This window comes from Pistacia vera, unplaced genomic scaffold (genome assembly GCF_008641045.1).
Source record: "Pistacia vera cultivar Batoury unplaced genomic scaffold, PisVer_v2 Contig817, whole genome shotgun sequence".
Classification (NCBI taxonomy): Eukaryota; Viridiplantae; Streptophyta; class Magnoliopsida; order Sapindales; family Anacardiaceae; genus Pistacia; species Pistacia vera.
In genome coordinates this window covers 222,145-247,995 of record NW_022196687.1, presented here as the reverse complement: position 1 = coordinate 247,995, position 25,851 = coordinate 222,145, and the positions used below count along the sequence as shown (strand labels likewise).

The following is a 25,851-nucleotide window of genomic DNA, read 5'->3' as shown; positions in this document are numbered from 1 at the left end:
TGTTGTCCATTTTTAGCCAGGAGAATAGGGTTAAGGGTTCCAAATCAAATAGAATTAAGGAAAAACAAACCCTAATCCTTGTGGGATATAAATAGAAGTCTTTTAGCATTATTTAGGGATTCTTTGGTGAGAAGAAAGGGAGAAAAATCTGTAGAGAAGAGAAGTAATAGAAGTTCTAGAGCTTTGATTCACAATATAGAGAAGTTCTCCTTGTTCTTTTCTTGTAAAATCATGATAAATGTTTTAATAAATTTGATTGTTTCTTTCATGTTTATTATGAACTAATTTTATTCTCTAGGGCTAAGATGTAGCCCAATCTCTTAATTATGTATTGATCTTTGATTGTTAATTTGTATTAAGAATTCTTCCTAAGTTTTATTATTATTCCTAATGCTTTTGATTCTTAAGGGCCTAAGAATTGAATGAACTAATGGACTAAGTTGAGATCGAGAGATGATACTTAGTTGGTCTACGGTAGTAAAACCATAGGTTGAGCGAACACTAGAGATAGGTTACTACGACTTGTAAGGTTTTGGTAAACTCCATAGAGCGTAATGATCCCCAATTGCTTAAATCTAATTAGAGATAATTCGGGTTAGTAATTAGGAGTTAATTTGATAATTGTTCGAGAGAAAGTTATTGGAAATTTAGGGAGTTTGACCTGTAGGAAGAGCTTAATAAAATTAGCATAAGAGATCGATACATATAAATAAGAGTTGGTGTGAAGTCTATGCCCTAGGTCTAGTCATCTTGTTTTTTACCCAAAGGTTTATTTTAATTGTTCTCTTTTCAATTTTCTTCTTAAATTCAATTGTTTATTTAATTTAGGTTTTCCTTGATAAAATTTGGATTGATCAACTAGTAATAGGATAGTTTGATTGGTAATTGATAATAGTAATTCCCTTGGGTTCGATATCCGTATTTTATACACTTTATTACTTGCACAATTTCGTACACTTACAAAAATCAACAACAGACGGCCCAACCAATACAAATAGCCCAATCACCAAAGACAGTCCACATATCTCAAGCCTAAACATCCAACCTATGCCTGCTACAACCCACACAATTGAAGCCCACACAACCCAAGCCCACACGACTCAAACTAGGCTTGACCCAGCCTATTTTCCATATGGAATGCCGGGTTACAACCCGGATTTTTTTACCCATTCAAGTCATGACCCAGTCTCTCTTGGAATTTCGGGTTACAACCCGGATTCCTTTCCTTCATGGGGTTCGGATCCAAATCCCTACCTGTATCCCTTTTGACTTGTTCCAGTCACCGGGAACAATTTCCTTGAACCAGGCGATGTTCTCTTCTCACTGGTCTCCGATGGACCTGAATTAGTCCTCATCAAACAAACCCTAACCAGATTAGATAACTATGCCTCCTGGTCTCGCGATTTCCGATGAGCCCTCATCATCAAAGACAAAGATCCATTTCTTGATAAGGCTTTTCAACCACCACTACAACCTCGTCTTCAATGCCACTGGAATCGTTGCAATATGCTAGTCCGATCATGGATTAGCAATTGTCTTTCGTCAGAGGTTGCGATTAGGCTCCCACTGACAAAAATGGCTGCCGAGATCTGGGCTAACATCAAGGAGATGTATGGGAAGCTCGATCTTGCCAAATTCTTCACTGTCCAACAGCGCCTCATCGAACTCAAGCAAGGGAATAACTCGGTCGCCACTTATTCAATCGGCTCTCTGCTGTTTGGAATGAGTTAGACGTTGCCGAAGAAACTCTTAAAGGGCGACCGAAAACACTCAATCAGTACCACAGAATGTGAGATCGCGACCAATTGTCACATTTCTTACTCAGATTAAATGATGGTTTTCTTTCTTTCAAGACACAAGTATTGGCCACGTCTCCACCACCCTCTCTCCGCCGGAGTTTTCAACTAGTGGTGCAAGATGAAAGCCAACGCCAATTGAACTCTGATACAACATCACTGGATTCAATGGCGTTGGCAAGGTTGAAAAAGAATGGTGATCAACATTGGGTAGGGCAAAATGAAGGTGAAAAACCTTCTCTTATATATGACAAGATGAAGGGCTCAGATTCAATCTCGCGATCTGACAGCTAGAAACTCATCGCGTTTTTAAATGCATCTCACGGCTCCAATCATGCCATGTCACGCCATGGGTCAAACAGGTCAACTTCTTGGTCAAATGGGTCAAATGGATCTGGAAGGATCTGGATCTGGGTTAAATGGGTCAGGCAATTCAAGATCCAATAAAAACCAATTGTATTGTGATTATTGCAAAAGAAGAAATCATGATCGGGACCATTGTTGGAGATTACATCGTCGTCTGGATTCCAACAGCAATGACAGAAATGGTAATTCTTCTTCTTTCCAAGTTTCTCTTGGAAGTCAGTTAGCACCCACTCTCAATCCGGAACAATATAATAAATTGCTCCAATTGCTAAACAATGTCCCGACTGCTCCCACTGCATCTTATGCAAGTATCTTTTATTGTTTTAATTTACTCACAACTGATATGTGGATTATTGATTCAAGGGCTAGTGATCATATAATTGGTCACCCAAAATTTTTTACTACTATTTCCACTACCTCATCTATTTCCATTCGTATGCCGAACGGGAATATCACCCCAGCTACTCATATAGGGACCGTCCACTTATCTACCACTTTATCACTTAAAATTGTGCTATGTGTTCCTGCATTTCATTTTAACCTCATCTCAGTATCCAAAATATGTGAAGACAATAGTTGCATTGTAGAGTTTTGCCCTAACACATGTAAATTTTAGGACCCTTCAACTAGGAAACTGATGGGCTTGGGTAAAGTCAATAGAGGTATATACTACTGGGCACCTACTGAGTCTACTAAAACTTTTCCTACTTGTATTCCAAATAAAATTTCCAATTGTAATAAGATGATTAATAAAAATTCTTTTATTCTTTATCAAAGATTAGGTCTCAGTGCAACTATCCCTCAACTCAGTGTCCTATATGTCCATTGGATAAACAAGCCCGCATTACCCTTTCGGATAGCACTTCCACTACAACCCAACCTTTTGCTTTAATTCATCTTGATGTTTGGGGCCCCTACCACACCCCAAATCATAATGGATCCAGATTTTTCCTCACCATTGTCGATGACCTTTCCCGGGGTACAAGGACATTCCTCATGCAATCCAAAACCCAAACACTTACTCACATTAAGAATTTTTTGTCCATGGTCACCATCGAGTTTCTTACTTCTGTCCAAAGAGTTAGAACCGACAATGTTAGGGATTTCTTTAATTATAATTGTTCATCTCTATTTTTATCTCTTGGCATTCTATATGAAAGCTCTTGTACATATACACCACAAGAAAATGGGGTTGTCGAAAGAAAACACCGCCATCTGCTTGAAGTAGCCCGTGCCCTCAAACACCAAACCCACATACATGTTTCCTTTTGGGGCGATTGTGTGATCACAACCACATACCTAATCAACCACATGCCAACCAGAGTTCTTCATGTTAAGACTCCTTATGAGATACTATTCAGGAAGCCACAGCTCTTGACCACCTTCGAGTATTTGGTTGACTTTGTTATGCTACCACTCTTGGCTCCCATGACAAGCTTGGTACTCGGGCCACCCGTTGTATATTTATGGGATATCCTATGCTTCAGAAAGGTTACGGGCTATATGATCTAGTTGAAAACAAGTTCCTGATCCCCAGAGATGTTGTGTTTCATGAAGACAATTTTTCGTCTGCCACAAACGACTAGTACATCTACATCACCCAGACTATTTCCTAAAGATAATATCCAACATGATCCTTTATTTACTATGATACCAGTCCCTCTGGTTCCTTAGCCACTATCTCTGATTCTAATACAATGGCCACTAATGATCCTCAGGAAGAAACACCTACTCAAATTCCTACTGTTAGTTCCCCACCAGGATCCCCTGTTCCAACTATCTCTATACCAGGATCCACTATTCCAGTTCTAGTTATTCCCACACGTTGTAGTACTTGGCAAACTCGGCCTCCAATCTGGATAGCAAATTACAAATGTCCCACTATTTCAGATTCCTTAGGTACATTATATCCTACCTCCAATTATGTGAGTTATGATCGTCTCTCTCTTATACACAGAGCCTTAGTCACATCTCTGTCGATCAAGAACCCAATAGTTACTCCAATGTTGTTCAATACTCTCACTGACATCAAGCAATGGCTGATGAACTTACTGCTCTGTCTCTGAATTATACTTGGGATCTAGTGCCTCCTCCCTCTCACAGAAAAGCCATTAGCTATAAATGGGTCTACAAAGTCAAGCACCATGTTGATGGATCCATTGAACGTTACAGAGCTTGATTGGTGGCTAAAGGCTTCACTCAACGTGAGGGCTTTGATTGTCAAGAGACATTCTCACCAGTAGCCAAATATGTCACTGTTCGTACTTTCCTTACAGTGGCTTCCGTTCGTGACTGGCCTCTCCATCAAATGGATGTTCACAATGCTTTCCTTCATGGTGATCTTCATGAACAAATTTATATGGATCTTCCTCCCGACATTTGCAGACAACGGGAGAATACAATATGTCGTCTGCAAAAATCTCTCTATGGCCTTAAACAAGCATCCCGACAATGGAATAAGAAATTAAGCAAAGCTCTCATTGGCATAGGATTTGTTTAGTCCAAACATGACTATGTACTATTTACTTGGCACAAAGGTAAAACCCTTATTACTCTAATCATCTACGTAGATGACATTCTTATTACAAGAAATGGTGAAGTATGCATCAAATCCTTGAAAGAGCATCTTAGTTGACAATTCCAAATAAAAGATCTGGGAGAACCAAAATATTTCCTAGGAATTGAAATTGCAAGATCCCCGGCAGGTATATCTCTCAGCCAATGAAAATATGTCTTGGAACTAATTTCTGATTCTGGGATATCAGGATGCAAGCCAAGTATTATTCTAGTAGAACAAAACACCAAATTGACTACTCAGGAATGTGACAATGGGACATCATCTACTGAAGTTGCTCCACCTCTTGAAGACCCCACAAACTATCAAAGACTTGTTGGGCGATTAATCTACCTCACCATGACTTGCCCAATCATCAGTTATGCGGTCCACACCCTTAGTTAATTCATGCATGGGCCTAAACAATCTCACATGGATGCTACGATAAAGGTTCTGAAATAATTAAAAGGATGTCCTAGCTTAGGTCTCCTCTTTCCTCGAGACAAAAGTTTGGATATCATAGCTTATTATGACTCAGACTGGGTCATATGTCTAATGACAAGAAAATCACTCACAAGATTCTGCATCAAGCTAGGGGGAGCTTTTATTTCTTGGAAAACAAAGAAACAATCGACAATATCTCTTTCTTCAGCAGAGGTAGAATACAGAGCCATGGAAAATACAACATGTGAGATTGTTCGAATTTTGGGATTATTAAAGGACCTAGAAGTACAAGTAAGTAAACTAGTTTTTTATACTGTCACAACAGGGCTACAAATGACATAACAGCAAATCCAGTATTCCATGAAAGAACAAAACATATAGAAATTGATTGTCGTTTTGCCAGGAACAAAATACAAGAAGGGGTAATCAAGACTTTACATATTCGTACTTTAGAACAACCAGTAGACATCTTTATAAAGCCATTATGTAGCAAACATCATTCATATTTACTTAGCAAGCTTGGAGTTTTTGACATCTACAAACCACAAACTTGAGGGGGAGTGATGAAATATGGAATGTCTTTATTATTGATTTCCCTTGATCTCTGCTAGCTAAGATTAAGGAGTGATTAAAGTTTCAATCAATCAACTTAATTCATGTGATTGATTGAACAATTACAGGGATTCTTGTATTTATTATTTTCCTTCTTTACATTTACAAAACTGTATAAATTGGCCAAATGTATAGCTTTACAATATACTGAATATACAAAAATTCTTCTCTCGTTCTCTTCTCTTGGGCATACTCTGGCAATGTCATTATCTTGAACTGCTTCTCTTTGTCCTTCTCTCTGTCTCTGTCTTGATTCCTTACACTTATATAGTGAAGTAAAAAGAGTTTTAGGAGAACACTTCCATTAGAGGGGTATGAAATCTGGTAGGACGAGATGAGTGAGTCTTTTAGGAGAATTGAAGATCAAATTCCTCTTTGGAATGAATCTAAGGTATATTCAATCTCCTAATTTAACTCAACTTCCTTAATTTCTCCTAGATTTCCTCTTGCCTTCTTTTAACTCAAATTAACCAGAACTCTTAGTTAAAGTGGAGCTCTTGGTGCACTGTTAAACTTATTTTTTATTTCAGTTGTTCGTAAAAAAACGTGGTGCCTTTTATATTCTTTTAAGGCAATTGTGCATTATGATCAAGAACTTGTTGCTTAATAAAGTGAGAATCGGCAATTAAGAATATAATGGCATACAGATCAGGTTTCAATTTTAGGTCATATAAGCCAATTGGAAAGCAAGAGTTTTTTGATTTCTTGGGATCAAAACAATTATTATTTATAAGGGTTATAAGATTAATTTGAGTGAACACTATATAATAACTTTTCAATCTCTAATAATTTAGTTTAAGCCATGTTACAAAGAGTGTAAAATATCTGATCATAATAATTTGATTAGTTGATACTTGATATAATTACACAATTCAATATTTATTTATGTTCTTTAGTGGTAGCGCGATCAAATTTATACGGTGAACCTATCTATCCAAGTTAATAATGCGTGTGAATAATATAAAATGTGCATCATTAGAAGTTTCTTTGCATTTTCATTTTGGAGTTTAGTATCATAGAAGGTGTTAATATACATAAGTGTGATGTGTATATAACTTTATTGAAATATTTATCTCAAAATTTGTATAAGAAATTATGTGTCATTTTATTGGTATTGTCATATCATTTAATGTATCGTCATTTTGTTTACATGTTAATCACATAAAACATATCACTTGAGATATAAAATTTGGAATAAAGTGTGGAAAAAATAATATTATTGAATTCTATTATCATTTTATTTCAATAAAAAGACATTTATAAGATGATCAACCAATAACATCATACTTCTTGTGGAAAAGTATCGCTAATGGTTAAAATAAATAGCATGAAATCGATTGAAAGTGGCACACCTCTAATTAACTTTTAGTCATTTCTTTTTCATTGAATTTTCTCGTGCATGTTTCTCATGAAATCGATTGGAAGTGGCCCATCTGTAAACAACTTTTAGCCATTTCTTTTTCACTGAGTTTAATGAAAATAATTTATAAGATGATCTTCTGTCATCCATCAGAAAATTCAATGAAAAGAATTTATAAGATGATCAACAAATTCAATGAACCACAATACTATTGTTAATCATCTTATGTACAATAGTATTTGAGAAAACAAACGGTACAGCTCATCTAGGATTGGATTTCTCATGGATGATCATCTTATAAATTCTTTTCATTAAATTCAGTGAAAAAGAGATGACTAAAAGTTGTTTAGAGATGGGACACTTCCAATCGATTTCATGAGAAAAATGCACGAGAAAATTCAATGAAAAAGAAATGACTAAAAGTTAATTGGAGGTGTGCCACTTTCAATCGATTTCGTGCTATTTATTTTAACCGTTAGCGATACTTTTCCACAAGAAGTACGATGTTATTGGTTGATCATTTATAAATGTCTTTTTATTGAAAAAAATGATAATAGAATTCAATAATATTATTTTTTCCACACTTTATTCCAAATTTTATATCTCAAGTGATNGTCCTTCATTGCTCTCATTATTTACGTGGACGACATTCTAATCACAGGAAATAATGAAGAGAACATCCATACACTAAAAGAACATCTCAATAGACACTTTCGTATAAAAGATCTGGGGGAGCCTAAATATTTCTTGGGGATAGAGATCGCACGATCTCCAGCAGGGATATCTCTTAGTCAACGAAAGTATGTTCTTGAGCTTGTGTCAGAATCTGGCTTATCTGCATGCAAACCGAGCGCCATTCCTGTTGAACAAAATACTAAGCTCACCACCCAGCAATATGATCATGCGACATCATCTTCAAAAGATGATCCTCCATTGGAAGATCCATCTCACTATCAGAAGCTTGTGGGAAGATTGATTTATCTCACCATGACACGTCCTGATATAAGCTATGCTGTTCACATTTTGAGTCAATTTATGCATGGGCCAAAACAGTCTCATATGGATGCAGCAATTAAAGTACTAAAATACTTGAAAGGATGTCCTGGCCTGGGACTTCTGTTACCAAGAGATGGAAATCTGGATGTCACCGCATATTGTGATTCTGATTGGGGTACATGCCCTATGACGAGAAAGTCACTCACTGGGTTCTGTATTAAAATTGGAGGATCACTTATCTCCTGGAAAACAAAGAAGCAGTCAACGATCTCACTTTCCTCAGCAGAAGCAGAATACAGGGCCATGGCAAAAACAACTTGTGAGATTGTTTGGATCCTTGGATTACTGAGAGATTTAGAGGTACAAACAGGAAAACCTGTCACTTTGTATTGTGACAATAAAGCTGCTAATGACATCGCAGCAAATCCGGTATTCCATGAAAGGACTAAGCATATAGAAATTGACTGTCATTTTGTTAGAGAGAAGATTCAAGAAGGGATTATCAAGACCATGCACATCAGGACTGCAGAACAACCAGCAGACATTTTCACGAAACCTCTATGTAGTCGTCAGCATTCATATTTACTACACAAGCTAGGAGTTTTCGACATCTACAAACCATCAGCTTGAGGGGGAGTGATGTAATATGGAATGCTGAAGATTATGTTGCTGGAATCAAGCATTGATAAAATTACTGCAGATATCATGCTACTGATTTATTCACTGTAATATTATGTAATCATTTTATATTGATTGGATTGATTGTATTTCCTTTATTATTTACATAGCCTCTGTATAAATAGGCATCTGTACACATTACAAAACATATGAAATACACACATTCTTCTATATTTCTTTCTTCTTCTCGTCATTCTTCAGCAACATAGTTGCTTCTATTGTCATCCTTTATTCTTCTTCTTGGCATTCTTCGGCAATACAATTGCCTCTTTTGCTACCTCCTGCTCAGATTATTACAATATGACCTAAAATTGAAACCTGATCTATATGCCATTATATTCTTTAGTTGCTGATTCTCACTTTGTTAAGCAACAATTTCTTGATCTTAATGCACAATTTCCTTAAAATAAATACCCTTTTATTTTAATCATTAATATGACAATATGGGACACATGCAGGTCTTGACAAATATATCAGTGTCACCCAGTGAGGAGCCAGACTTTTGGTTAGTGGGAACAAATCATAAGAAAAAATTGAAATATTAAAAAGTAATAGATAAAAATACGAAAAATTAACCATATATAAACTTGAAGCACCATTAATATTTTTATTTTGAATAGATGAAAATTTTAACTAAAATAGAAAAATAAATTAATTTTGAAATTCTAAATTATGTACTCTATATTCAATATTAATAAAGAAAGAAAAAGTATCAAAACTTAAAATATATTGGAAGTTGAAGACAAAAAATCTCAAAACATGAAAAAAGTAGTGGCACAAAAACTTTAGACTACTTTTATAAAATGAAAAATTGAAAAGGACTTTTTGAAAATTTTCCAAGGTCAGTGCGGGCCTGAGTCCCCACTCACCCTTTAATTGTCCATGTATCTCCAAAAAGCTCGTATTCAAGTGTTATTCAGGGCCGGCACAAGGGGCAGGTAGGTGAGGCACTTGCCTAGGGCCCCCAAAAAAAGCCCCAAAAACGGGTCTCAAATTATTTTAAGATTTTTTTAAATAAAATTACGTAAATACTATTGAACTTAAATAAGTTTATAATATTTTATCCAAACCAGTCCAAAAGGCCCCAAAAAAGCCGAAAAGGCCCAAATTCATTATATATATTTTTTTTTTTACATAAATTTACAAAAAAATCATGTTTCATATTTTCTATTCACACCTCTAAATTAACTAAACTAGTTATTTAAATGTCTAAAATTTCAAAACACCCATTGACACGACCCGCCTCGACCCTCCTTACCCCATAAGCTCCGGGCGTACCTATGAGACTCGGGCGGCCGAGACGTGCCGTGTGGGAATCTAAAAACCTGTATTCTAAATACGTTTTTCATAAAAACATTCGCTTGGATTCGTTTTGAAAGCATAAACACATAAGATATATATATGTATACATTTGAAAATCTGACAGCTAACTTGTACGTTCATAAAGTCCAAAAACGGATGGTATCAGATATTCATATCTTTTATAATCAACACAGGAGATAAACATAAGGATAAAAACATAATTCGGTAGCGATAACAAGCATGACATTTTACACACATGATGAGTCGAGACGTAAGGGCCCAACCTCGAGAGGAATCACTCCTCAGTACGACTCTTCCTGTGAACCTGGGGAAAGGGTCTAAAAATGGGTGAGGAGATACCAGTGAGTGGGGGATTGGGGAGAGTTTGCAAAACATTCTTCAACAATAGTCATGGCATGCAATGGTTCTATAAAATACAGAAAACAACATGATTCTATGAACGTGTTATGGAAGTAACTAAATCATTCCTGTATGCATGTATAACTCGTTTTCTAAAATTGTTCTAAGTACTGTAATCTCATCATTCAAGCTGAAAACAAATTCTGAATTAGCTCATCATTGAATGCTTAAAATTCTTTTTCTGGAAACTTAAAACATAACTATAAGTGCTATGCTTTGGGAACAATATTTCCTACAAGGCATGCTGCAACCATCTATGTCATCACTCAAGATTGCCTATGATCATGAAAATAAAACTCTACTAGTCATGCTGCAAACATCCAAACCATCATTCAATGAACACTCATGGTTCACAAAACAAAAATCTGGTAACTAAATTTATAATGCTGTGATGATATAAAATTGAAAACTGATTTTTCTGAAACTATGCACTGATAACTGATTTTGGAATACTGTAAACTTTATGCTGATAACTGAACTTTAAATGGATACTGTAGCTTTTACTGATACTGAAAAACTATAGGCTGGTATTGAAAACTTTAAACTGATATCCTGTTTCGAAACAATAAACTGATACTAAACGTTCTCACCACAACTAGTACCTGGGGAAAAATCTCGATACCTGGTGGGCATCCCACACACAGGCAGAGCTGGGAAATACATCTCAATACCCGACAAGATCTATCATCGCGCGGGCAGAGCCTGAAGAAAACCATCTCAATACCTGGCGGACAAACTACGCAGGCAGAGCACTAAATATCTCAATACGCATGCGCAGAGCCTGAAGACCAAAATCTCAATACCTAGCGAAATCCTGCATCGCGTGGGCAGAGCCTGAAAACTGGGGGATGGGTACTTCGTAGGGTGGTTTTAGCACCATAACAATCTCATGCATAATCTCAAGTAACATATAAGTCAAGAGCATATTTCGTAAGTGCTTATAAATCATACATATATGACATAATATTCAAAAATCACATCCAGGGGTGAAATTAAAAATTTCCAAACATGTTTTAAAACGACAGTTTAACCCAGATTAAAAAATACTTTCAACATCACATTACCATAGCATATGCCGACACTGATCGTAAGATATATACCAAACTTCATCAAAACATTTAAAATGAAATCACAAGTTAACATGCAAGCATGGTGTTAAGGATTTGGAAGAAATTTGGTTTAATCCACTCACCAAATCAAGCTATAATTTCAATGGGGCATTCAAGACAAATATATGTTGATCAGTATATTTTCAAGTCATTTCAGAGTCAATAACTATTTAAAACACAATTTTCTTTCAACTCATTTAAATCTGCCAATGTTTCCAGAATTAGGTTACTGACTTGTAAAATTCATAACAATTCAGCCCTTAATCTAAACCTCATGAAACTCTCCAGAATAAAATAGACACATATATGATTCACCAGAATTTAAATCACTCAATTTGGATAAGTATAAGTGCATTATTTCAGTTCTGAAAAATGCATGCTCTACAGAAAACATGAAATTCCAGAATTTCATAGCAGAATCAAAATTCATTAAAAAATCCAATACTTCGAATTTTGGGGTGAAATCAATTTTCAACCAATCTCTAAAAGTCTAAAACAAAATATCTGAAATTTAGCTTCATTTACAAACCCGAAACATATATAAAATTTTCAGAAGTTTAGGCTGTCAGAATTTCACAGCATAACTTTTATAACCAAAAACATACTTTAATAACTCTTGATTCTTTAGGATCAACATATATGCTCTACCCATATAAAACTATTGCATTAAATCTCCAATTTCGTTAAACACAATAGTCAGCCACCATATCCAACATACAATTTCCCATAATTTCTTTCTATTCACAAACATTATGTATGCATAAAATGCACACATGCATGCCAAGTTCAGCATTTTTAATTTGCCCATTTTATAACTTCTCTTTCTCCATCTACTCTACAAATCAATAACATCCACAACTCATCTCTATGGTACAAACAATATTCCAAATAATCAATTTAAACATAAATTTTAAATGCCTGAAACAATAAACATCAAGTACCATGCCACTTGAAAAATGCAAACTTTAGAAAAGGATTCAATGCATTTTCCACTCACAAAATTCCAGATTTCATCAAGACATGGTGCTAGAATCGAAACGGACATGCAGCACTTTAAAGTCAGCTAGCCGAACATGCAAGGCAGATTTAACAAGATATCACACCAAAATTTGGATCAAACACTATAATAGAAATCAACACTTTACATGCAAACAGGAATTGAGTTTTTAAAAGAGTTTTTGGCTGGTCCACTCACCCTTTTAGGCTAAGCCGAAAGTGCAAAGACAACCTCAAGATTCCCCTTCCCCACACCTAACGCCCAAAAGACAGAAATAATCTAAGCCAAGGTCTAAATTAAGAAAGGGAGAAGAGATCCATCGATCCAATCACATGCATGCTTACTAAAAGACAAGCAAACCACCTCTCAATTTTTTTTTTTTTTTTTTTTTTTTCCTCTTCCTTCTTCTTCTTTTCTTCTCTTTCCTCTCTCACTCTATCACTCTTTCTTCTCTTCTTCTCTCTTCTTTTTCTTTTTCTTTTCTTTCTCTCGGTTTTCTTCTCTCATCTTCTTCTTCTTCGTTTTGGGCCAAAAATCAGCCCCCTTCTCTTTCTTTTTTATATTTTTAATCTTTCTAAATTTATGCTTCTGCCCCTAGATTACAGGTAATCCCACTAAACCCCTACCACATCAGCTTTTCTTTCAAATAAACCTCCAGATTTTGCCTCTTATTACATGCAAACCCAGCAGCTTCCTTTTCTTGCAAATTTCATTCCCAATAAAACTTTTAAAAACTAACAGAAATCCCCTTCCGTAAAAATAAAATCACACAAAATATGTAATATGTATTAGGATTAAAAACGGGGTTTCACACCCATTCAATCCCTAAAATGATGAAAACAGTGCATCTCCACCCCTCTACACCGCCATAGTTTCGCCGTCGGCGTTAAAGTGATGATTCCAGACAATTTTCTCACCAAAATTGACCGGATTCATCACTTAATCATTTCCGAAACGTTTTCCCAACCTTGACAACCCCCAATTTGGTCGATTTTTGCTGATTTTTGCAACCCATTTTCATTCTTCATCGCATGCGACAACCATTTTTGGCACATATTTGCTGTCCTTGACCCTCCCCGACACCACCATCTTCGTCCTCTCAGCCCCCTCCCCAAAACCTGTCACTTACCTGACCTCGGTAGCCCGCGATCCACCTCTCGCCCTCACAAGAAAGATTAGATTATTTGACTATATTATCAATTGAAAAATATTTGATTTCTAAACTTGAATATAAAAATTTAATTAGTGATTTTGCATCTCAAAAGGCAAGAAAAATAAATTTCAAATAATTTTTTAATATATGCTTATATTATTAGAAGGACCCCAAAGTAACTCTTATCTAGAGTCACAAATATTCTTGAGACGATCCTGTGTTATTTTCCGTCAAGATTTTGATTCCTTTGTAATAAATTGGTAATAGTTTTTTAAAGTGGAAGAATAGAGCTGTAATCGCACCACACATACATTGTCAGCAAAATTAGAACCACAAACTCATCATCTTCGTTCAACGTATTTCAATCATACAGATAGGTATCATCTATATATTCTTGAAGGAACATTCTTGTTCTGAACCACTCAAACCAAACAAAAATGGAAAGGATCTATGAGGCAGCCGTAGAGGGCAGTGTAATTTCCTTGCTTAACGTGCTTAATGAACAACCCCTCGTTCTCGATAGATTATTGGTGGGATGTTACACTGAGACACCGTTACATGTAGCTTCCATGCTTGGACATGAAGAATTTGTACACGAAATCCTGAGACGGAAGCCTGAGCTAGCAAGAGAGCTTGATTACAGAAAAGCATCACCACTTCACCTCGCAACAGCAAAAGGGTACCTCGGTATAGTGCAAAAATTGGTAAGTGTTCATCCTGAAATTTGCTTTGTTTGTGATGAAGATGGGAGAAACCCTATGCATATTGCAGCAATGAAGGGTCATGTTAGTGTCTTAAAAGAGTTAGTTAAGGTGAGAGCTGATGCAGCTTGAGTCTTAATGGAGCGAGGTGAGACCATTTTACATCTGTGCGTGCTATACAACCAATTAGAGGCAATGAAGTTGTTGATGGAGACAATGAATGATCACGAGTTTGTGAATTCTAAGGATGACGACGGTCAAACTATCTTACATCTGGCAGTGGCCCATAAACAAGTAAAGGTATGTTTAAACCCATCATAAGTTTTAAGGCATGTTTTAGTATTTAATCCGAAATATAAATAAGCAATCAAACTTACAAAGAATATTTTCTGCCATAACTTTTTATCGGATTTATTTGTGTTTAATTAACCAAAAATTAAACAAACTTGGAAATAAGCTATTCATTTGTCCCGATGAACGTTTCTATAATACTGTATAATAAGAGTAATTACAAGTGATCAAATGTGCAGGTAATAAAGTTTTTTGTGACTAGTGGTTCAATAGAATTGAATGCTCTTAATGCAAATGGCTTGACAGCATTAGATATCTTAACACGAAGCAAGAGAAACGTGAAAGATTGGGAGATTGGAGAGTTGCTTAGAGGCGTTGGAGCAATCAGTACAAAGAACACTCAGCTAAACTCTAAAGGTAAAGATACAAAAAAAGTTATTCGAGAGAAGCAAAAAGATCGGTTTGAAAAAGTGCAAGGTTCTCTAATGGTGGTAGCATCACTTATTGCTACCATAACATATCAGAATGCTATAAACCCTCCTGGTGGTCGATGGCAAGACAATTCACCGAGTGACAAACCCCAATCAGAACAACACACTGCAGGGTATCCTATAATAGATGATGAAACACTATTTGTTTTCGTAGTTGTTAACACTATAGGTTTTGTGGCTTCTCTTAGTATCATACTACTGCTTATAAGCGGCATCCCATTTATTAGGTCAAGTTTTTTATGTGGATTTTAATAGTCATCATGTGGGTTGCAGTTACCACAACGGCAATATCTTATCTGTTATCCATTAGTATTTTTTCTAAAACTGACAAAATGTTTGATGCTGCAAAATATGTGAGTTTTGTATGGTTTATCTTGATCACTATTCTTCTTATAGTGCATCTAATACGCCTTATAGTGAAGTTGATAAAATGTATTAGAAATTTGATTAGGAGAATATGGAGATCTTCACGCTCAAATAGTCAATATGGAAGCGTGTGACTTGTGTAGAAAATCAAGTTTCTGTATGATAATCTTATTTTTGTTTTTAAGGTATGTTTTTATTGTTTTTGTCTGCAATAAACTTGAATATCATGTATAATATATTTGTGTACGGTTGTTGCAATTTTCATATGTAATATTAATGGTAGTCTATTTTATTTGATATATTACGTTTTCACTGTTTTAGTTAATAATATTTCATTTGTTTTCATGTTATATTTGATTTGTGGATCATCAAGTCTTACTTCATTATCAAACCTACAAAGTTTTTGGATGGATCGAAACCGAATAACCAACCCCTTAAATTAAAATGAAATTCACTGACTTTTTTTTTTTTAAAATTAAATAATTACAAAGATTATCATTTATTAAGTCCATTTACCGTACCATTGTAATGTTACTCCAGACATGGATCTATCTTAATTCAATGGTTGATTAGACCACAACTATTGATCATGTTTAATTAAAGTGTTCTTATTCAACTATAAATCTTTAATCCAAAACTGATAGAAAAGGTGATCTGCTTCTTGATCCACCCGTTGCCTTAATATTATCTCATTAGGCTCTATTTGAAGAAGTTTTTCCGCGGATTCTGCTTAATGATTTTATCTATTCCTAAAGGAACCCAAGTTACAAGCTCTTGTGTTAATAGAGAAAGGTCTTCTCGATTTTATGCAGTCAACTCTCAAGAGTTGTCATTTCGTGTGGAATTTAAATGGATCACCATCGTAACTCTTAAGAGTTGTCAATTGATTGTGTTGGCTCCACTGCTAAAGGAAACAAACATATATACGTGGATTGACACTGATTTGTAGTGGATGCATGTATATTTATTAGAGCACTATATTTGTGAAATTTGATAAGAAATGTGGGGTGCAAACTCTGCTTTAACTTTTGACTCGGTTTATTTGTGTTTGATAAAAGTTATATTGGGATAGGATATTCGCTGGTCCTAACGAGATTTTCTTGAACTCAAATGTGCAGGCAATAAAGTTTTTGATGACTTCTACCTCTCTTAATGCAAATGGCTTTATAAAATTGGATATTTTAACACGAAGCAAAAGAGATGTGAAAGATTAGGAGATCGGGGAATTGCTTCGAAGTGGTGGAGCAATTAGTTGCAAGAGCTAGCTTTCATATATCAACACACGAAAATGATCATACTGGCATCACACAATTAAACCAGAAGCTTAACATCTCATGGAAAGAATCAAATTATCATGTTAAGCTCCAAAGGTAAAGGCGCAGAGAAGATTAACGCAGTCAAAAGAGCAAAGATATATGACTGGGTTGAAAATATACGGGTGGAGCCTTAATGGTGGCAGCATAACTGGTTGCTACCATGGCATTCCAAAACGGTATGAATCCTCTTGGTGGTCGATGGCAAAACAATGTCCGAAGTGGCTCATCATCGTTAAGAAATGACCAAGATTCATATGATTTTTTTTCATAATTTACAGCAACTTACGCAGCTTTTGTGGCTTCTCTTTGCGTCATCATCTTGCTCCTAAGCGGCGTACCATATATTTGGGAAGAGCTTTTTTAGTGGATTATAATAGTTATCATGTAAATAAATGTTCTAATTTGTTGTTTTTGTCTCCGAAAAAATTGAAATCATGAAGAATTATACATGCAAGTGTATTATAGTTGCAAATTTTGTATGTGAAAATTGAGAACCACATTATAAAATACATTAGAGTATCTATTTGACTTGTTAACGGCCCATTTGATCTCATTTTTTGTTTAACTTTTATATGAATTCAAAATGAGTTGGCCCTTTAAATCTGACTGAACCACTGAAAAATTGATCTAAACATTGTTTTTAAATTACGATCAAGGACCACATTATAACATACCGGGGGAACCATTTATACATACCCAAAGTTTGCTGTATAGAAAAAGTAGTACCCAAAAAGTTTGAAAATGATAAACACCCACTTTCTGTCATGTTCTGTTAGGAATTTCCATCTGCTAAAAGACAAAAATGGTAAAAAGACTGGAATACCCACCGATCTTCATTCCCAACGCGCAGGCCCTTGTTTATCATCGAACTTCGTAGAAAAATGCTAAATCCGATCAAAAAATCGATCGATGACACAAGAAGACTGTGCAAACAGGCTTGGGGTGAGAATGGATAGAGAGAACAAGATTTAAAATTTAAAAATTTTATGAATAGCTGGTACACGGCCCAGTCATTGGATACATCATGGCTTTGATCTTTTTAAGGCAATGTTTGTTTTATGAAATTGAAAGGGTATGTTTATTTTATGAAATTGATGAGAGAATTAAAATAAAAATTTATTCAATTATTTACTTATTACATTTGATAAAAGAGAAAAACTGGAATATCACATTAGTATTATGTCAATCATACCACAATCTAATGAATTTAAATTATTTTTAATTTTTTTTCTCTCTTATCAGCACATAAATTTACTATAACATAATTAGCATATTAATTAGAAATATATTATAATTAATCAAATTATAAATTATGAATAAAAATAAAAGAAAAACTTGAAAATAAATAGGGGTTAAAAATTACTTCCCATAAACAAACGCAATTGATTTGTAAGGATAAATGATTCCCTTGCGTCGAAGATTCTCAGAGTCGGAGGCCCAATCACATAGACCAAGCCTGATTATGAAATAAAATTGTCAAAAACATTTGGCCTCGAAAGAAAACTAGAAAAGGGGATTGGGCCGTTTCATACACGCTTCAAACTTTTGGACCTCCGTTAAGCATCAGACAAAACAAGTGTTTAACAATCCTTGAAATTGTCGTTCAGTTGTTCTGCATAATAAGGATAGCTGCTGGAATATAAAATACGCCAGGATGAATAAAAGAGTCTCAAGGGAATATAAAACACTCATGTGATTCGACTCCTCACCATAAACTTTTTAAGCCATATTAATGGTTAGTGTTTTTGTGTTCCTTTCGTTTTTTAGGATAATCTGAACCTTTATGTTCTTATTTGGTTCTTGTTCTTTGATTTTTTAAATCGAAACTTGAAATTCAGTTTTCTTTTCCTTATTTTTGTATCCTGTAAAAAATTAATTATTCTCTTTATTGTACTCTATGTCTTATTATTCACGTTGAAATAGTGATTTTCAAGCCACACCCATGTCATGAACGGAAGCCTCATCGACGTGAGCATTAAATAATAATTGATGATTAGATTATTCTCCAACGAAACTGAGGTATTGCAATAAACCAACAGGAAACTGTGATTCCTTACTTCCATGGTTTTTGTTTAATATAAAAAAGTAATCCACTCTTTCAGATAAATCTTGGTTTAAAAGTACTTTCAAATTCAGTTGTCTTCTAGATTTCATCATCTAATGCCTGTCATTTTGTGGTTCAATCATGGATACCAAATCCATTATTAAAAAATAAATTATCTTCAACTTTAATCTACTCACCAGAAGGCACTTTTAAACTATTAGCAGTCATACTAAATTTAGCAATTTTCTGAAATACTCGTGAATTTTTTAGAACTTTTATCATGTATTATGGTATTTGTAAATATAAAAGAACATACTATAAGTATTATTTAAAGGTGTGAATTAAATATTAAAGGAGGATGTTGAGTTAATTGGTGGCATTGCATGTATCATAGTACAGATTTCACATATTTGGTAAGCCCGACAGTTGGCGTCGGAAGGACAACTGAAAATGGTTTTAGGAGTAAATGACTTTTTTTAACTAAATAACGGTTTAATAACATTTTTCTTTTATCACATTATTTTATTATTCAAATTTATATTTTAGTAATAAACAGAGTGTAAACTCAATCTAAATTGTTGGAACTTTTAACGAGAGGAGGTCGATGAGTCTTATGGTAGTGGAATATTAGATTTCATGGTTAGGATTAATCGAAATTTGACTTGAGAGAGACGATTGTGTAAACCTTAATCGCTCGATTGCCAACGATTAACATGATTGATAGGAGTAGGGTTTGAGCGATTTTTATGAATGATGATTGGGGAAGAGAATAATGGTAGTGTAGGGTCGCAATGATGCTGAAATTAAAAATAGAATATAATTTTTTATAGTAAAATAGGATTCAGTAGATGGAAAAGCGTTTCTAAGAGATTATTTGGGTAGGAAAAAGTAGTTTACTCATGTTTTTTGTAACATTATTTTGAATCATTTTATTTATTACTTCTTATCTAGCCACACAACTGGAATGCACGGATATACTAATAACAGAAATGAATTTTTGTCTTTGTTTCCTCCTTTCTTTCTTTTTCCTAAAACACACCCTCCGTGTATCACACACATTTTTTTACGTAAACCCAAGACTTGCCATGGATGATCCCAACCTTGGCGATGCCACCTGCCATCTCCATTTCAAAACATTTGTGCATTTTTGTTTTTAGATTTATGATTTGATGAATTATTTGTTCCATTTTTATACGTTCTTTGGGTTTGTTGATAAGGGAGTAAGAAAAATTAAGAGCGGATTTTCTGTAAAAATTGATGATAAATTTTGTGACACATTATGTGGGTTTGTTGATGAGGTTTTCTGCACAAAGGAAAAGTGATAAAAGAAGAAAAAACAACTTATATTTAACCATTTTTATGTCTTCCTAATATTAAAGATGATTTCAAAGTTTCAGCAAAATTATAAGGGGCATGTGATGTGAATAAAATTAAACAAATTGTTTAGCTACACGTAGCCATTAAAGTTTAAACACTCTATTTTAAAATTAGTTCTGAATTCAAATGAGATTATTATCAGACGTGACACAGCTACGATCATTATTACAAGTTTACAACCAACCAGAGGGCTAGGCAGACACTTACCATCTGCATGTATGGGCCATATGGCAGTTTCAAAGTACATATAATAGTCCGCCAAAAAAAAAAAATACATATAATAGAAAACTTGATTGACAGTTCTACCCTCCTATCACCACCTTTGATTTAAACGTCTGTTTCCACCAGCTGAAATATTAGTTCACTGAACACCGTCTTCCATAATATATTTTCATAATATGACTCAGAGGCTTTCTTTTTTCTAGAACTTCGAGCTTCAATATAATATCTTTTCAGTTGGTCACTCCTCAAAATGTGAAATTTCTTTAACTTTCCACACTCTCTATCCTTCTCGGTTTGCCGTTCGTTTCACTCTGTTCACACCGTCTCGACCGCGGTCCAACATTCTCTCTGTTAATGGCCCATTTCACGGCATAACTAGTGCTAGCTGTCATTATCATTATTACTTCTAATCTCTCTCTGCAGTTCCAAATCACCTGCTCCTCTGTTGGTCTTTTGGTTTACACAGATCTTTCTTCCCTTTGTTTGGAATCATATTGGCTCAAACTTAATCGTCTTTGGATATCATTTATCACTGTCTCTTCCATTTTTCTCTGCGCTAGTGAATTACTAAACTCTCCGGCGAGCTAGTCACAGGTAAATACACTCAGCTTATTTATCTTCTACCATGATGAATCTATAGTTTGTATTTTAGAAGTCCTTTTGGTGCGAAATTAGCTGCTTAAAACAACAGATACGCTAATTTTTTAAGGAAAAGGATGATCAAGTAGAAAGCCTTTTGAGCTGCAAGGCTTTACTTTTTGTTAAAATATCTTGAAGAAAATGTACGGTTTTTATGAAGATTTTGTAGCACTTACGTCGTTTCTGGCTTTTATTTATTTTTTTTTTTTTGCAAATAACGGCGAAACTTCTTGTGTTTTGAAATTATTTTAGGGTTTGATTGATGGATGTTAAAGAGAAAGCTCCTAGAGGTGGTGAAATAAGCATGTCAGAAAGGAAAACTCTGAATGGTAATGAAGTGGTGATAAAAATTTCGGGGGAAGAGACTCCAAAAGCTAATTTAGACAACACAAATGCAAAAGAGTCTTCTTCAGTAGCAACTACAGAACCGGCTACTGCTGGTTCTGTAGCAAAATCAGTGCCAGTGAGTTGCCCTTCGCCTGAGATTTCAAGATCTAGTCCAAGCCCAAATAAGCCACCAAAAATTCCAACTACCGTTGAAACGATCCTTAGACAAAGAAGGTCATTAAAAAGGTCAGTGTACTCAAAACCCAAATCGAGATTTGGAGAACAACCATATAATATTGATGCTAATATGTTGGAAGAGAATGATAGTTTGGCATTTCAAGATCAAGTTGGTGTGAACTCGCCTTGTAGGAATTCGCTTAGTAGAGGATCACCTAATAATAAGTCTGTTTCAGGTACTGTGACAAATCCAATTACCCCAAGAACACCACTAATGGCATCTCCAGGAGGAGCAGGATATGATGAGGACGAGGAGATTTACCAGAAAGTTAAATTGAGTAAACAAAAACGCAAGAAAATTAAAACTAAAGTGTTGATTGAGTGGGTTGCTTTTTTGTGGATCGTGGTGTGTTTAGTTGCTAGCTTGACTGTGAAAAAATTGGAAAAGTCTATGATTTGGGAGTTGGAGGTCTGGAAATGGTGTGTGCTTGTGTTGGTCATATTCTCTGGCATGATGGTGACTAATTGGATTATGCATTTTGTTGTTTTCTTGATTGAGAAGAACTTTTTGCTAAAGAAGAAGGTGCTTTATTTTGTTCATGGTCTAAAAAAGAGTGTTCAGGTTTTTATGTGGCTGGCTCTGGTTCTTCTTACTTGGGTCTTGTTGTTTAAGAGTGGGGTTAAGCGATCAGAGTTTGCCACCAAGGTTCTGGATTATGTAACCATGACTCTTATCACTATTCTCATCGGGGCATTTCTGTGGCTGTTGAAAACTTTGTTGCTAAAGATTTTAGCTTCTAATTTCCATGTCAATAGATTCTTTGATAGAATTCAAGAATCAGTCTTCCATCAGTATGTACTTCAGACTCTTTCAGGACCTCCACTCATTGAGGTAGCTCAGAGGGTTGGGAAATCAGCAAGCACCGGTCAACTGAGTTTCCGTAGTAAAAAGAAAGGTAAAGAAGCAAAGGAGAAAAAGATTATTGATATGGGTAAATTTCATAAAATGAAGCAAGAGAAGGTAACCGCTTGGACCATGAAGGTATTGGTTGATGCAATCATGAATTCAGGGCTCACCACAATCTCCAATACATTAGATGAAACTGTAGAGGATATGAGTGAACAAGCAGATAAGGAAATTACCAATGAGATGGAAGCGACTGCAGCTGCATTCCAAATGTTTAATAATGTTGCTCCGCCTGGTTGCAAGTGAGACATTCTTCCCCTTTTTGAGGCTTCCAGTGTCTTTATGTTCTTTCCCCCTGTCTTTGTCATTTCTCCTGAGCATTTTTACTTTATGAATAGGTACATTGATGAGGAAGACCTCTCAAGATTTATGATTAAAGAGGAGGTGGATCTTGTATTCCCACTAATTGAAGGATCTGAGAAAGGACGGATTGATAGGAAAGCTCTGACAGTCTGGGTGGTAAGATTGTTTATGTGTAGTTTGGGGTTAATATATTGTCTTTTGCTATGTTTTGATAAAAAATCAGGTGGATTGTAAAGGAGGTTTCTAATGAATGTCAATCCTCCTTAATCCACTTGATTTTTGACCAAAACATATGGAGGTTATTGATACCTTAACCCTTTAATTTATAAGGATCCGCTCTTTTCTTCTAATGCTTCCTGTTCTGATAGATGGCCAAGTGCTGTTGGTCCAATTCTGCTTCTGAACTTTTTATTTGAGGTTAAAAATTATGAAGCCATGAAACTGGCACGTTTTAAAGTTATGTAGGTGCTCAAGTGAACTTCTGATTAGTACTGAAGGAAAGAGGATTTGGCAACTTACTACTCAAATATGAAACGTTATTGTTCTTTTTCCATCTTTTCCATGAACCGTCAGAGCAAAGATAATTTTAACTTTTCTAGTGCATTGAATATATTCAGCTCAATTTGGTAACACAATGGGAGTGAACAAGTTTATAATAAGCTTGAAGTGACTATATCTCTTATTTATGTTATTAAGATAGGGAACCTCTGTTTGGTTAGGCAGAGATTCTTTTGGTAACTTACTTTTTCCCCATCTTCTTTCTTCTCCTTTTCTTAATTTGTGCAGGTGAAGGTTTACAATGGTCGAAAAGCACTAGCGCATGCATTAAATGACACTAAAACTGCTGTAAAGCAATTGAACAAGCTTGTGACAGTGATCCTGGTTATTGTGACTCTTGTAATTTGGCTCCTCTTAATGGAAATTGCAACAACAAAAGTGCTCGTCTTCCTCTCATCGCAACTAGTGGTAGCAGCTTTTATGTTTGGGAACACTTGCAAGACTATATTTGAAGCTATCATATTTGTATTTGTGATGCATCCATTTGATGTTGGTGACCGTTGTGTTGTTGATGGGGTTCAGGTAACTTCTTAAAACTATCATAATTTATTATAACTAGAATGTTCATCTACATCTGGTTAATATTCATGGTGTCTTGACAGTTGTTGGTTGAAGAAATGAACATTTTAACGACAGTTTTCTTGAAGCTTGATAATGAAAAGCTTTACTATCCAAATTCAGTTTTGTCTACAAAGCCCATCAGTAATTACTACAGAAGTCCAGATATGGGTGATTCCATTGAATTTTCCATCGATTTTATGACGCCAGTAGAGAGGATTGGGTTGCTGAAAGAAAAAATAAAGAAGTAAGTTGACGATATCCCTTTTTTGTTATTTCATTATATACTACTGTTTCATGGCAAACTGATTATGTTGTTGATTCTAGACCATTGGCCTTCTACATGGGTGTTTCACTTAGCCTTCTGTTTTTGCCTTGATACAACTTGCTTGGGGTCAAAGTTAGAAACTTTTTCTTTTGTCCTAAAATTTGACACTTTTTGGTCTTGTTTGGTCAGCTATTTGGAGAAAAATCCCCAACATTGGCATCCTAACCACAATGTAGTGGTGAAAGAAATTGAAAATGTCAATAAGATAAAGATAGGTCTCTACTGTACTCACACAATGAACTTCCAAGAGTTTGGAGAGAAGAACAAAAGAAGAAGTGAACTGGTCATTGAACTAAAGAGAATCTTTGAGGAACTAAACATAAAGTACAATCTACTTCCCCAACAAGTTCATCTTGGCCAAATCGGGAAAGAATCAACTACTGGGACCATCGGATAATCGTTTCTCATGACCCAAGAAAGCATTTGATAAAAGCAAGTAAGTATTTCTTCATTCTCTCGCCCTATTTTAATGAGCATAATATGTATGACTCATTTAAAATATCAAATCTTGTTACTTCAGGATGAGAGTAAAAGATAGATTGCTGGTTGATTTTTTTAGAAGTGCATTAAGGAATAGCTTAGGTTTTCCTTGGCAACTTGTAGCTGCTACTCAAATCAACAAATTTGAGGATTTTCTAGCCTGTGATTATTTGGTTTTAGTGAAACCATAATTCACATATAGTAAAGTTGCACAGATTTCTGAACTGGACTTGGTGACAAGAATACAAAATACCACTCACTTTGTACCTGTACTTCTAATTGATTTCAGGTTGAACTATAGCATAACACCGAAAATCTTTCTCTTTTGTTGTAAACTAAACTAAACTTTTTGTATGATTACAGCATATTTTGATGGCAAAGGGAAGATGCTATAGACTATAGTGAAACTGTGGCATAGTTTTTTCCTTTCATATTCACAATGATGAGTCAGCTCTCCATAATGAAGGTGCCAAGCTGTGTGTTCCACCATCACAAGAAATTGGCGACAGATAAGGTACTGCTGCTCTAGTGTAATAGTTCTGAAGATAATCAAGAACTATAGTCTCTTATTTGTATTTCCTGTTGTCTTATATTCTCGGCATAACTTATCAATGATGATAATATTATAAATGGTTAATGTTGTAGCAATTAAAGAGGTTTCACCAAGTGTGACACACGAGTAAGTAGTCAAATTCATCAAGACATAAATAATCAAAGTAAGATGAGAACATATATAAAAAGTAAGATTAAACTGAAACCATGATAGGAGCTTTTGAATCAAAGTGTTTGTCATATCTGGAATGGTTGCCATCTATCATGATATACAGGTGGAAAGTGGAATTGGCCTCTAGAGTAAAAAAAGAATAATACACTGTTGAAGCTATGTGTGCAAATTTCTAAAAACGCAGCTGGGCGTGAA

At 35.1% G+C, this 25,851-nt stretch overlaps 2 protein-coding genes and 1 pseudogene across 2 annotated transcripts; all 3 read left to right on the top strand.

Moving 5' to 3' along the window:
- The first annotated feature begins 1,575 nt into the window (after nucleotides 1-1,575).
- On the top strand, nucleotides 1,576-8,758 carry LOC116117527 (uncharacterized mitochondrial protein AtMg00810-like). The gene is made up of 2 exons (XM_031403539.1): nucleotides 1,576-1,726; nucleotides 7,794-8,758. The coding sequence occupies exons 1-2, from the start codon at nucleotides 1,576-1,578 to the stop codon at nucleotides 8,756-8,758; spliced, it is 1,116 nt and encodes a 371-aa protein (XP_031259399.1).
- Nucleotides 8,759-14,213: 5,455 nt separating this feature from the next.
- On the top strand, nucleotides 14,214-15,816 carry LOC116117536 (annotated as a pseudogene).
- Nucleotides 15,817-21,493: 5,677 nt separating this feature from the next.
- On the top strand, nucleotides 21,494-25,594 carry LOC116117532 (mechanosensitive ion channel protein 10-like). The gene is made up of 6 exons (XM_031403543.1): nucleotides 21,494-22,947; nucleotides 23,044-23,164; nucleotides 23,795-24,088; nucleotides 24,169-24,371; nucleotides 24,582-24,888; nucleotides 25,296-25,594. The coding sequence occupies exons 1-5, from the start codon at nucleotides 21,497-21,499 to the stop codon at nucleotides 24,847-24,849; spliced, it is 2,337 nt and encodes a 778-aa protein (XP_031259403.1). The 5' UTR covers nucleotides 21,494-21,496; the 3' UTR covers nucleotides 24,850-24,888; nucleotides 25,296-25,594.
- The last annotated feature ends 257 nt before the right edge of the window (nucleotides 25,595-25,851 follow it).

Bases quoted from the DNA above. Each gene is read 5' to 3' on its own strand.
- LOC116117527 (XM_031403539.1), top strand. From the start codon at position 1,576: ATGGCTGCCGAGATCTGGGCTAACATCAAGGAGATGTATGGGAAGCTC. The intron at 1,727-7,793 runs GTTAGACGTTGC...TTCTAATCACAG, and splicing joins CTCTCTGCTGTTTGGAATGA to GAAATAATGAAGAGAACATC.
- LOC116117532 (XM_031403543.1), top strand. From the start codon at position 21,497: ATGGATGTTAAAGAGAAAGCTCCTAGAGGTGGTGAAATAAGCATGTCA. The intron at 23,165-23,794 runs GTAAGATTGTTT...TAATTTGTGCAG, and splicing joins AAGCTCTGACAGTCTGGGTG to GTGAAGGTTTACAATGGTCG. The intron at 24,089-24,168 runs GTAACTTCTTAA...GTGTCTTGACAG, and splicing joins GTGTTGTTGATGGGGTTCAG to TTGTTGGTTGAAGAAATGAA.